This window comes from Perna viridis, chromosome 5 (assembly GCF_037379345.1).
Source record: "Perna viridis isolate PV_CMFRI_1.1 ecotype Kerala chromosome 5, ASM3737934v1, whole genome shotgun sequence".
NCBI lineage: Eukaryota > Metazoa > Mollusca > Bivalvia > Mytilida > Mytilidae > Perna > Perna viridis.
In genome coordinates, this window is record NC_142449.1 from 29,736,769 (window position 1) to 29,750,409 (window position 13,641).

The window sequence follows — 13,641 nt, forward strand, 5'->3', positions numbered from 1 at the left end:
ATAGTTTTCCTTAGATTGAATGACCATTACTTGATGAAATGTCTTGGGTAGTCACCTGGACAAATCAACAAGGAGATTTAAATTTTATCATTTCATAGATATTTAAATCTGTGCCTGATAGAATTTTTAATCTCCATGTCAATTTCAAGTTCATCAGTTTAATTGTCATTCAATCAAGGAAAGACGAACTCTATTCCCTGAAGTTAACTATATTATTTGCTACAATTGTGCTTAAGTAACTATTAAAGCACCAAACACCTTATATCTGAGCTCATGATCATTCATCACTAGATTTCCAATCAGCTGTACTTTGCAGGAACAAAGTGATTACAAATAACAGACTTAAGAAGGATAGAAATAAAACTTGTGTTCATGCATTTAGCAACATGAACTAAGTAACTGCAAAGAACAATTTTATTGATTTACCTGAATAAACAAGAGAATATCAAAGCCTCCAATGAAAGATGATGAAGTACGTAATTCTCCTAAAAACTTGGAATTAAGTGATGATGAATAAAGTGATGAGCAAAAAATTAAAACTAAAAATGTCAAATGAGGCCATTTCCAATCTCAAAGGACAAATTCTAAGATTCAATGCCATTTTTTTATTGAGCAGCAACTCCTGAATCAAATAAAGACTTCACACAATTTAATTTCACAAGTTACAATTTCCCTTAACTGCTGTAAATTAATAAAATTAAAAGATAGCTGTGTCCTATCATCATTCCATCTTAATCTTTGTCAGATGAATTATAAATTCAATATTTCAAAAACGATTGATACAATATGTAATCCATATGAAAGGCAATGACAATCTTTGTCAGATGAACTATAAATTCACTATTTCAAAAACAACTGATACAATATGTAATCCATATAAAGTGCAATTACAAACTGATTATTAGATCAAATACGGTAACTGATACAATCACATACTGGTAACAGTAGGCATGATCTGCTATATCATGTGAGGTATCAACACTATGTACAAGTAAACCTAAGAATTATGCAAAGAAACAATTCAGTCTACACCAAAAACCTTTCACTAGTCTGAAAACTACTTTGCTAGTCCAAAACAAAAAAATATTTGTGAGGTTTATAATTTTATTTATTTTATAGAACAGATCTCGTGAAAACTCAACAATTGTTCGTTTACAAGAATAAATTGCTTATTAACATTATCTGTCCATCAAAGCTAAAAGATGTCATTAGAATAAAAAAAAAGGCGTTTTTCTATTAGTCCGATCAGACCAGTAGCAAAATAAATTACTAGTTTGATTAAGAATCCACTAGACTAGTGTCAAAAATCACAGACTGCTAATAATGAAATAATGATAACAAGTCAAAATTCAAACTTCAAATCTTCCATAGGATATCTATTAAACTTTGGAACCTTCTGTTCAAGTGAGGATCTCCTTCACTGATAATGTCTCATGTAGGAGATTTTTAACATAAAAGCAAATTGTTTGTGTAAAATATTTTTTGTATTTTTCCCAGCAACTAAAATAATTTTCAAAAAATCTCATAATTATATTACATTTTTATGTGGGAGATTCTAAATTTTTCATTGATTTTGTTGGAGACTCTCCAATCCCCAATAAACTGGGAGGGGTAACAGCTATAAGAGAGCCACATTTATCACAGAGATTTCTATAAAGGATGTGTGTCTAAGGTGGGGAAAGTGATTAATAAATCTTTAAATTGCTGAATTATTTTGAAAATTGTTTCCCATCAGTTTTGATTTTTTTTTTTTAATTCAGATCTTTTTTTTTTAGTTTTACCAGTAAAATTTTCTCTTAACTGCTTCAAACTCTTCCATTACTAAAATTTATTTATTTTTTCTTTAATGCAGAGATTCACAATCCTTAGACCATAATTTTCAGTCAACATTCATAATGACTACAGAGAATGCATAAAACAGTCACCTCAGTAAGTTAAATGTTATGACATGAACACAAAATCCATAAAAACGAACTGTACCAATTATATTATTAACAAAACATGTCAGTATTTTCACATAACTTTCTCATAGGTTGAAAAAATCAACTACAGTCAGTATTTTCACATACATTTCTCATAGGTTGAAAAAATCAATGAAAAGAAAGCAGGAAAGACTAACTATATTAACTCCTTTACAGAAAGCGCCTGAAATTATTTGAAATAATGCTAGGTGGTTGAATTCACAGGCTTACACTAATTATATTGAACAATGCCAGCTATTCCTTTTATCATTTAGATTGATTAACTACTAAAGCAGCTTCCCCAACATCCTCATCATCATGACTTTAAAAATTGGTGTGTTTTCTGTACATAAACAAAACCTATATAAATAATACTGTGCCATACTTAAATAATATTGATACAATACTTTTTGAGTAACAGATTTAAAAAAAAAAAAGTATGTACTACATGCTACAAAAAAAAAGTTGGCTTAAATGAATGTGCTAGAAATGAAAGAAATAATTCGTCAAATTGTTCTTTTACTGGTATGTAAAAATTTTCAATTTCATTATTTGTAACACTGTGCATGCAAAGTTTCAATAATATTATACCAATGAAACAATTGACTTCTAGACCCATATTCACTGGTAGTGACAAGTAAAAAAAGAAACCACAGTAGCTGACTACAAGTGCATTTGCACCTAAATATATAAACAAGTTCACAGTGGTCATAATAACCTAAGCAATCTATTATCTTTTGTAAAGTAAATATTGCTAACTCCATTATCTATTTCTACAGACAAATAGTAGCCATTAGGGCACATGTTTATTTACTAAATAAATAACAGTTACCCTGAAAAATGTGCTTACCTTGCGATATTTCTCCTGAAGCATATAGTTCAGAAGTATTACTATTCATTAAACATGATTCATTGTAACATAAAAATGACCACAGCAAAAATCTTACTACCCATTTGGCATTTCATGGTCGACACAACACCAAACTTAACAAATGTTTTACCCAAGGTTGTGCTATGAATATCCCCAGTCAATCACTTCCTTCAAATCAAGTTGTATGGTGAAAAGGAGGGAGATAAGCAGCCAAGCTAGAAAGGGGAGACACAGTTCAAGTTATCATGCTAAAGTTCCCTCCAATGAAGCTGAGAAAGACAGACAAGGTGATTGCAATACAGTCCACACTGTAATAAATGAACAGACGACACTGAAGGAATATTGTAAAGGAACTAAATTTGCATCATGCAGAGAATACATTATGCTATTACAAAACGATATGACATACAAGCAGACGGCCTGACAAGCTTAATTTATCATCTTGTTTTATACAGTTGTAAACAATGTAAAGAAGGGTGAATGACACAATCTGCTTGTTTTTTGAAAAAGTATGTAGTGCATTTTTTTTCCTGCTCGTTTCTATTTTGTCCTGAAACTAGAATTTCTACAATACAGTATTTGAAAATAAGCATTATATTCTCTCTTGATGGCCCCTATTCATTCTGAGCAACACCTTCAGCAGAAAATAAGTAAATAGTTGTCCTAATGCATCAACGTACTGTAAAATATGATTTTTAAACATGTTTAGGACCAATACGGAAACATATGTTCAGGATAAATATTGAAATTTATGCTTTTGTCCCTACAAAATCACATGGAAACAAGAGTTTTCCTAAATTATATGATAACCATACCTTTTTCATACAGTAAGCCCTGAGCAAAAAACGCATAATTACCATATGATTTTAATTGACCTGTTTTTCATGAATTAATTTGTTAGTCCTAAACAAATGTTTTTCATATGCCTTTAATGGCAGTCCTAAATATATGAAAAACATATGTTGCAATTTTTCCTGTGACACTGAAGACTTTAATGAGATGATATAAAATGATATGATTTATTATCTCATTTCAATATTCATTTTAGTTGCAGGATAAAAACAATCTGTTCATGTACATGGCTGGAAAATAACAAACTCTTTGGACGAACTCTGAAACAGACAGAATAGAATTGCTCAGAGACTAACTCCCGATCTGAATGATTCTGAAGCTCGTACAGATAGATTTGATATTTTCTGGCCATGTAAATGTATTGTATTATATTTTAATTAAAACAAGGCTATCTTTCAAATAGATCAAACCTATTAAAAGTTCAGGCTTCTTTTAATGCTGCTGATGAGATGTTACTCCTTGAAATTTATACAGTACATTGAAATTTGTAATATTATTAGGATATTAAATCATCTTTGCATTATTTGAGCTGTCACTCAAGTTATACCTCGAGCAATTAAAACCAAAATGTCTTCATTGTGAAAATTTAAGTTACACTCAAAAACTAATAACTTTTAAAATCTTGGATTGGAAATCCTTCAGTAAGCCTCATAGAAACTGTATTCAAGAAGATAAAAAAAAATGTATAGGAAGAGTTGTTTTTAGGATGTAACAAATGTATTTGAACAGTTTCATTGAATAATCTTGAGATATGATAAATCACCCCTTGCATGGTTTTAAGACAGAAACATACTTAATCGTTCAAGATTATCCAGATATAAAATTCATTTAACATCTCATGAATGAGACATATTAAACCGGAGAAATAATTCAAAATGTCTTCAATTATGCTAAAAAGTTGGGATTTTTTTTGTAAGTATGCTCAGTATCATGAGCTACTAGCCTCTGAATTGCTTATTTCTCCCAATGTAGTACCTTACATAACTGTGATGGAAATTTTAGTTTATGCAAAACAAATATCATTTCTTACCTAGGGGCTGGGCATACGCTAATTCTGCCATCCTTAAGTAATGCCCAGAGCCAGTACAGCAGATCTGTATCTTTTAAAGTGTGGGCAAATGCTAGATCTGCCATCCTTAAATCATGCCCAGAGCCAGGGTAGCAGATATGAGTATTAAAGTCATGGGCATATGCTAGATCTGCCATCCTTAAATAATGCCCTGAGTCAGTAAAGCAGATCTGTGTCTTTTAAAGTGTGGGCAAATGCTAGATCTGCCATCCTTAAATCTTGTCCAGAGTCAGGGTAGCAGATATGTATTTTATTCATGGGCATATGCTAGATCTGCCATCCTTAAATAATGCCCTGAGCTAGGGCATCAGAAATATGTCTTGTAACTTCCCTTCAACAAGTGACAGCATGAGTGATTGATTGTCAAAGTTAATTAATCACATATAATTCAAATTGTATTTGATTAATAATACATGATCAACTCCAGCAGTTTATTATGTCAAAAATGTATAATCTTGTCTTTCTGAGATGCATCAGTCAATACTATACTTCTAGAAACAAAGAAACAGAATATTGAATGAATTAATCGATTTGCCTGTCATGTAATAGTGGTGACATCGAAGATGAACATGCCTCTTTTTCTATGTGCATTCAAACAAAGACGACTACTTAACAATAAATGTTATGGCTAGGATATAGAACATGTTACATTTATGTACTAAACTTATGGTACACATGTTCAATTTTAAGTAGATCTAGAATAACAGCATACATTTATTCATGAATATAAATGTTAATTTAGTATGTCAGTAGAAATACTATTGATAAGTACTTTTTTTTTGTAAAGTGATTTTGATAAAGAAAATAATCACTTTATTTTTAGATTGTCTTGATCCGATCCCACCAAACAAATGATGCTTTTTTGGTCTACTAATACTATACTTTTGAGTGACAATAGTCCTTTCTGTATTTAGATTTGTACTTTTGAGAAGACTATACTTTGATCTCCCACTAAAATCAACCAAATCAAACCAAATCAAGAACAATAACTCTTGTAAAGTATGTATGAAATTGGCATTTTACAAAAAACCAAATGACAAACTAAGACTGGTTTTGTGGTCTGTAACCGTTACTGAATTAGAAAGAAAAGTGAATTTGACGGGTTTTTGACATGCATGAATTACTCCCTGTCCGATTTTTATGAAGACTGCTACTTTAAAAGTATGGCTCTGTCTAAAAACCAGGCAAGGATGATTCATCAGGTCTCAAGATAAACAATGAAATTGTTCAAATACAATTATAAGGTCCGAAAAACAACTCTTAATCTAGATTCACTTCCTTGGATCTGTGATATATAGTGAAATATTTTTTATTGGCTATAGTGTAAAAATTCTGGTATGAAAACTTCCCGTACTTCTCTGTTGCTTAATGTAACCAAATTTCAAGAGCTAATAGCTCCAGTGGGCAACTTTCATTTGCACTTTTGTATCTGAAAAAAGTTTTGATGAAGGATACTGAAGGATACTGAAGTATTTCCTAAAAAAATATTGGAATTAAGAAACACATGAATCACTAATCATAAGCTTCTGCTTGGTTTTTAGGCAAAACTGCACTTAATGTGTTTGCACAAATAAATATTGTATATATAAACTATAGCCTGGCCATAGGTCAATTTATGATTCTGTAAACAATAATACACCAAGGGACTAATTAGAACATTATATCCATGACAATGATATGGCTGATTGATACTAGCCTCCTATGAGGAAAATTAAGTCACAAGCAATTCTTGTACATTTCCTTTGCTACAAGTGAATTTGGTCTATATTTACTCATCTTTTCCTTCTTCAGCACTCAAGTCAAATCAATAACGATTGACTATCACCTTAGTTACATTGATTGATTGCAGTTTGATGTCATTTGGCATATACTTATTGTTTCAGGAAGGGAACATTTTGATCAATTGAACAGATCCATTTTAAGAGGCATTTTAGTGTATATATGTGACATCAAGAATGATTATTGTATAAGTTTCCAAAAAGAAGGAGACGTAAGTGACGAACAATAGTTGTCATAGCAACTCATAACAAAATTCATAATTTGAAACTTGACATTTGATATAAAGGACTTCAAGCATAGTTTAATTTTGACAGGTTTTCAGATTTTTCAGGGTTACGGTTTGACAGGTTTCTTAGGTTAAAAGTGTAGAGTACTACAGTGCAAAAGGAAATTACAAATAACCATCATTTCAATCAGTGGTATTGTTTCTTTGAATTTACCTCCAAATACAGAATGTTTCCCCGAACAAAATAATCTCCAAAATCATGCAATTTTCCCTAAAATGACAGTTTGTCCCAGTTTTTTTGTTACAGTTTTTTTTTACAGTTTATTTCTTCCAAAATCCAACAGGAGGAAACATTTTTAAAAAAGAGTAACAAAATCATTGTTAATGAACGGGGGTATACTCCTTGAACTTGAAAATTATCTGGAGTTACCTGTATGTCAATTGCAACAGCTATGTAGTTCTGAGAAGGTGATTAAATGCCTAAATGCAGTGTACTTTAAAGATAAAAACCTTGGCAAAGATAAGGTTGAAACTGGGGGGAAGAAGCTAATACAAATGTACATCTACAGACTACTTGTCTAAACCAAAACTCCTTTTGGACTTTGAAATTGTTTCACTTTTAGACAGTTAACCAGAGGTATTCAATTAACTATGGCTAAAACAGATATAAAGGACTTCAAGCAAAACTTCATTCAGACAAATTTTTAGATTTTTCAAGGTTCAGGTTTGATACGTTTCACTGTAATCAGGGCCAGGTCATGTATCCTGTTATTTAGGTTGAGGTCAGGGGAATTCACAGCTGAACTATGGAAAAATAATTACCAGAGACAACAATAATTCCCAGGCCACATACCATACAGTAAGTAAACTATTCTATTTTTAGCTCTAATAAAGTATTTATTGAGTATCTGTATAACCTAATGAAGATACCATGTTGGAAAGCAATCATTAATGGTTACCAGTGAATAATAAATTCCAGTCAATGTCAACTTTCCTTCATAGAAGTTGCCTTGCCCTAACTGACATCATGTCAAAAGCTTATAGCTATGCTGGTACAAATGTATTTAAGGTCACAAAAAATTAACGTAAAATTAACATACATTACACAATTCTGACAGCAGTCCTTTTATCTAGTTATATAAAGAACAATCCTGGAGTAAAATGTATCTTTATACTTAAGCGCTTGACTTTGTAAAAATCAGGCAAAATTGAATAATGAGTTGCACCAATGAGTGTACGATACACCCATCAGCTGAGCATGAAAACAGAAAAAAGACCCAAGTTCAACTTTTATGAAAAAGTGACAAAAAGCAATAACATGAAATCAAAATTTTATAGAAAGAGAAAAGGAGCCTACAAAAATTGATACAAAATAAAAAAACATCCTCAAGTTTTCATGGCACTTGCTGAAAACATATATATATATATATATATATATATATGTATATATCGTACAAAGTGTAGATGAAGGATAGATGGACAGCGGTATACAATACGTCCCGTCAAAAATTGATGAGCATTTGAAAATAACCATGCTCAGAAAAAACATCCTTTTGAAAGGCATTTCATATAATTTATACCTCAAATTACTGTCATTTAAATAACAAATGAAAGCCATTTTAGCATTTCAGATAATATTTTTTATAAGATTTCATAGAAAGACTTTGAAGGAGAGGAAACTAAAATTATCCTACCTCTGTTTGCAGAATTTCCAACCTCACTCCTTTCTCTGTAATTATCATTAATTACAATTAACAACAGACAATTAGCAGTATGTCAGCTAAGCCAATAGGCAAGTAATTACAAAGCCAATATAACTGTATCTCAATAGTTCATACAACAGTAGATATATAAGTACAATGTACTAAAAATGAATTAAATGTCCTCCTTACTAGACCATTTCCTACCATCCGTAAATAACCAGAGGTAATGCTTGATATCCTATTCTTATGAAGGACATAGTTCATTGATATGATAATGAGGCCTTACTATTGGAGAAATACTTACAAATCTAAAAATAGGTGGGGTTTTTTTTTCGTATTAATAGAAGGCTTGAAAAAATCTGTTTAATACTGAATTGCCATAGCTGATGTTTTGCAAAACTATCATGAAGCCATCTCATAATGTTGTAGAAAATGAAGGTAAACTTTATTACTTTATTGTATAAAATGGATAGTTAACAAATACCAGTGGTTAATAATAACTGACAGTTTTCCAAATTAATAATAATAAAAAAAAAAACCTTAGAAGTGGAAATTGTGTGGAGCTTCAGCTATTATTGTGCATTTGACCAGATACCATGTAATATTCATTTCAGATATAATCATAACGACTGTGTTAGTGGTAGAAGGTAACCACATGGCCAAATGCAAGATGCTTGAATGTGTTTAATTAAATTTTGAAGATGGCTTATAATGGGGTAACTGGAATAACAAGATAAGTACTAGAGCAGACCAAATTTTACAGTAAATTTCCCTTGGTCTGAAAGACTTTGGAAACTACAGCTAAATCAAACTGTAATTGCTTTACAACAGTAACTACATCACAGAAGTCTCTCAATACCAATGTCAAAAAAAATATATATTATATTCTGCTTTTTCTGTATGTGTGTTTTTTTTTTTTGTTTTTTGTTTTTTTGTGAGTGTGTGTTTTAATGACTATACATATCTTTAAGTCAGCCATGTCACATTGTGACATCAGTTGTCTCAGGATGTGTTTTAAGGACTAGAAATATCTCAATGTCAGCCATGTCCCATTATGACATCAGTTGCCTCAGGATGTGTTTTAAGGACTAGAAATATCTCAATGTCAGCCATGTCCCATTATGACATCAGTTGCCTCAGGATGTGTTTTAAGGACTAGAAATATCTCAATGTCAGCCATGTCACATTACAGCATCAGTTGTCTCAGGATGTGTTTTAAGGACTAGAAATATCTCAACGTCAGCCATGTCACATTGTGGCATCAGTTGTCTTAGGATGTGTTTTAAGGACTAGAAATATCTCAATGTCAGCCATGTCAAATTGCGGCATCAGTTGTCACAGGATGTGTTTTAAGGACTTGAAATATTTCAACGTCAGCCATGTCACATTGTGAGATCAGTTGTCTCAGGATGTGTTTTAAGGACTAGAAATATGTCACACTGTGACATCAGTTATCTCAGGATGTGTTTTAAGGACTTGAAATATGTCACACCAGTTGTTTCAGGTTGTATTCCACATTTTCACTGGAACATTATCGTCAAACTTATTTTTATCACATGCAGTAACAAGTCTAAGTGAAGCAGGTGCTAAAATGACATCAACCATTTTAGGTGTGTTAATGATTTTTGTGAGTTAGGTACTGCCAGTATCACAAATGTAACATAGTACCCCTATACAAAATGACCCTTTTCTAAACTAAACCACTTTTGGATTGTTGGCTTGTCTGGATAAGACGAGTTTTGTTCATTAACGTTAAAATACATATTTAAGTAACAGTCTTTATAAATATCAGACAGAAGGTGATTCAGTCATGTCAAAAACCCACCAAACACACTTTTGTTTCTTATTTAGAAAATGCTTCTGATCACATAACCAATCTCATTTTTTTATTTAGTCGTTGCACTTTTGAGATAAAAATCATATGGATTATACATGAAATTAGCACTTAGTAAGAGTTATTGTTCTTGATTTGATTTGATTTGGTTAATTTTAGTGGGAGATGAATGTATGATTTTCTCAAAAGTGCAGGGCTGAATACGGAAATGATTATTGTTATGTATAAATATAGCATACTTTACCATTGGCAGTGTCTGAATTGTATAGGGAATGATACTTGAACATTTTTATAAGGCAACTGTTCTATTTGAAATGTCAAAATGCATTGACCTTAGTTTACAAGTGGTATACAGTCACTGAATGTATATAACTTTCTGTTGTAATGTCACAAACATTACACTGTTTCAAATTTGCCAGGATGTCCCAACTTCAAATAAAAAAAAAAACTTTTTTGTATACTTTAAATGTCTTTTTTTGGTTTTTTTTACATTTTGGACATAAAACTAATATAAGCATTTGGCTACAACCAGTGAAAAAGCTCAGCACAGCCTTCCATTTTCCGGGAATTCCAAGCCTCATACATTTATCAGTTTTATGTCCAGTCAGTGCATTGTTATTATCTATATGAAACAATTTCTAATAGTGTCTGGTTTAGACAGGTCATTGGCTTATTCAGGGTTGGATTTACACAGGTTTTACTATATAAAAATACACAAAAATACATTAAAATTAAACCTATTTATTCTTATATATGATATACTCTGGTATCCAACACTGGCAACAGGAAAAAGTAAGGGCATACCTAAAGCACTTATGAATCAACAACTTTACTATCTTAAAAGGTTACAGATAACAGATTTCAGACAGCTTATCACTTCTATAAACACTCTATAGCGGTGCTTCTTGTACATGTAAGACGAGCTACAACTACCATCTGACCTAAGTGCACTAACAAAAATGTACATAAGAAAGAAACATAAACCAGTGTAACCTAGTTTTAACAAGTGTATGCTTTATCAATAACCTTCAAAAAGGTCACATCACATCTATGCCTGTAGGTCTCTTTTGTATCCAGACACAACGGAACCTAAATTTATTGTGCAGAGGAAGGTAACAAATGGTAATTTTTAAAAAGTGTCAGTATCTGTAAGAATCAGGCAGTTGGTGAAACATGGTATGAAAAAAAAAACCATTATTTTTTATCATTTCATACTCATTTTATCATCCCTTTCATGTTCATTACCTGAATATAGCTGAAATATTGCTGCTCGGGCATTAAATCCCAACAACCAATCAATCAATCAATGATTAACTATCCCATAGTTAGCATGAAAGAGTCTATTTATTGATAGTACTTATAAATACATGTAAGCACTATGCACAAAGTGTTCAACCCAAATGTTGCAAGCAATAGATCAGAAAATGATATATTTTTAAACAAATAAATCTCTAGGGAAAAAAATTCAAGGTGGAAAAAGAGGTGATTTCAAATCAAATTAGAAATTAGTCAATATGCATGCATAGTTGTTCTCTACCTGTCATAATGTTGGTATAAATAACATAATCACTTATGCTCTCATTCATTCATTCATTCATTCATTGTGCAAGAATTCTGCACAGCAGCTTGTGAGTAAAAATTCCTTCTACCTGCCTTATTTGAGGACTGCAAGAGGTGTCAATTCCATACAAAAACCAAGATATATTTGAATATTTAGTAACAGCTGAAATAAAAATGTGGTGTAAGTGCACACCTTTTCTGAAATAGCAGACAATAAAAACAAACTTTTTAAGGTAGGAGTCATAAACAAAACCTACCTTTATTTTTTAAGCATTTTTGAGAAGCAGAAATCAGTTAAAAAAAAACAAATCATGTTCTTTAAGTATGTTATGACATACATGATCAAGTTTCTTGCTAACTCAACCATAAAAATCATTATTACAAGGTGAAGGTTAAATCAAACTAAGTTACATAAGGCCTAATAAAAAAAAAAAGTGTTTTCTGAACTCTGCAAAAAATAGAACTTTGAGTAATGGCAAATTATTGTGTCCTGAAACTGGAAATGCAGGTATTACATGAATAATTTCACTTCTACTAAGCAGCTATTATTAGAAGTTATTTTGTCAATTACTTGTAACATGTTTTGGCTATATTTTACACAAAAGTGACTGCAAAGTGTAGTTGCCAATAGAAAACTGTTATAAAAAAGTGACTAACAGACAAATGGACAAGTATAAATCAGTATAGACCCTTTCTCCTCAGGAGGGGGACATAACAAGATTAAGACTTTATATACTATATACATTTTTGCAATGATAGAACCCAGGTGAAAGTTAACAGTACATACAATTGTACATATTGCCTTGCTAGATACAGGTATACCCCAAACTCTGACAGGAAGTTGATATCTGAGACAGCACCCAAAAATAGTTTAAGCCACACACCAAATTTGAAACTATCATTTGGGAGCAATGATTTTTGTGATGAAAATTTTCTCTAATATTCCATATGGTGATAATGGCAAAGTCCAACAAAACAGGTACAATGTATATGATATTGGACAGCACCCAAAATTGCTTAAAAAGTAGGTCCCATCTATATATGGCCACGTACTGAACCTGAAACCCTATCCATCCATTTGGAGTCAAGATAATTTCCAGGACAAAGTGATTCCAATATATCACCCACTGGTACTTTTTTATGACATGCTAAGATTAAATGAGGAAATCTGGTATGACACATACCCAATTGACATCATAAACATGACAAATTCAAGTTCCTGAGAGAATGGAAAGCTAATATCAAGGTTAAGTTGTTACGTAATGGCATCAATTTCTGTGTGTTACAAGGTACTTTTCTTCATTACATCACTCATTAACTTTACCTTTTAATTGAAGAGTGGAGTCTTGGAGTGGAACTTCAGATTTTATAGAATATTAAATGTTTGATTCTAATATACATTATGCAATATTCTATTCATTTAAAACACAAGGAGTATACATAAACTTGAGTAATAATAAAAAAGTTTAATCACCGTCTTTTTTTTTTCTTTTTTTTTCGGTTTAAAAATGTTGGCATTAGGGAATTTCTTTCAAAATTCGATTTTCTACAGGCTGCCATTCCATGAGGCAACTCCACCATTCCACTCCATAAAATTAACCATGCAAAAAAATTACCTAAAGTAAAGAATAATTATACTACATGTATAATAACCATTCTAAACAAACATTCTGACAATATTACTGATACAATACAGTGTCCCCTTTCGGCCTTTGAACTCATTGCCTTCATGAGATTTTTTTTATATATGTGAACTAACCATGGATAGTGTTATTTTTTAACAATC

At 31.5% G+C, this 13,641-nt stretch overlaps 1 protein-coding gene across 4 annotated transcripts in view; it reads right to left on the reverse strand.

Annotated features, from left to right (window-relative positions):
- Positions 1 to 13,641, reverse strand: part of LOC148617014 (nuclear receptor subfamily 1 group I member 2-like) — a 128,183-nt gene that overhangs the window by 36,332 nt on the left and 78,210 nt on the right. Inside the window, exon 1 of one of the 4 annotated variants that reach the window (XM_088584270.1) lies at positions 8,453 to 9,080. The exons of the other annotated variants lie outside the window; for them this stretch is intronic. Coding sequence (XP_088440396.1) covers positions 8,453 to 8,500 — 48 coding nt within the window. The 5' untranslated portion in view covers positions 8,501 to 9,080. Of the gene's footprint in view, positions 1 to 8,452; positions 9,081 to 13,641 lie in introns of those variants that run through there. 4 annotated transcript variants of the gene reach the window in all.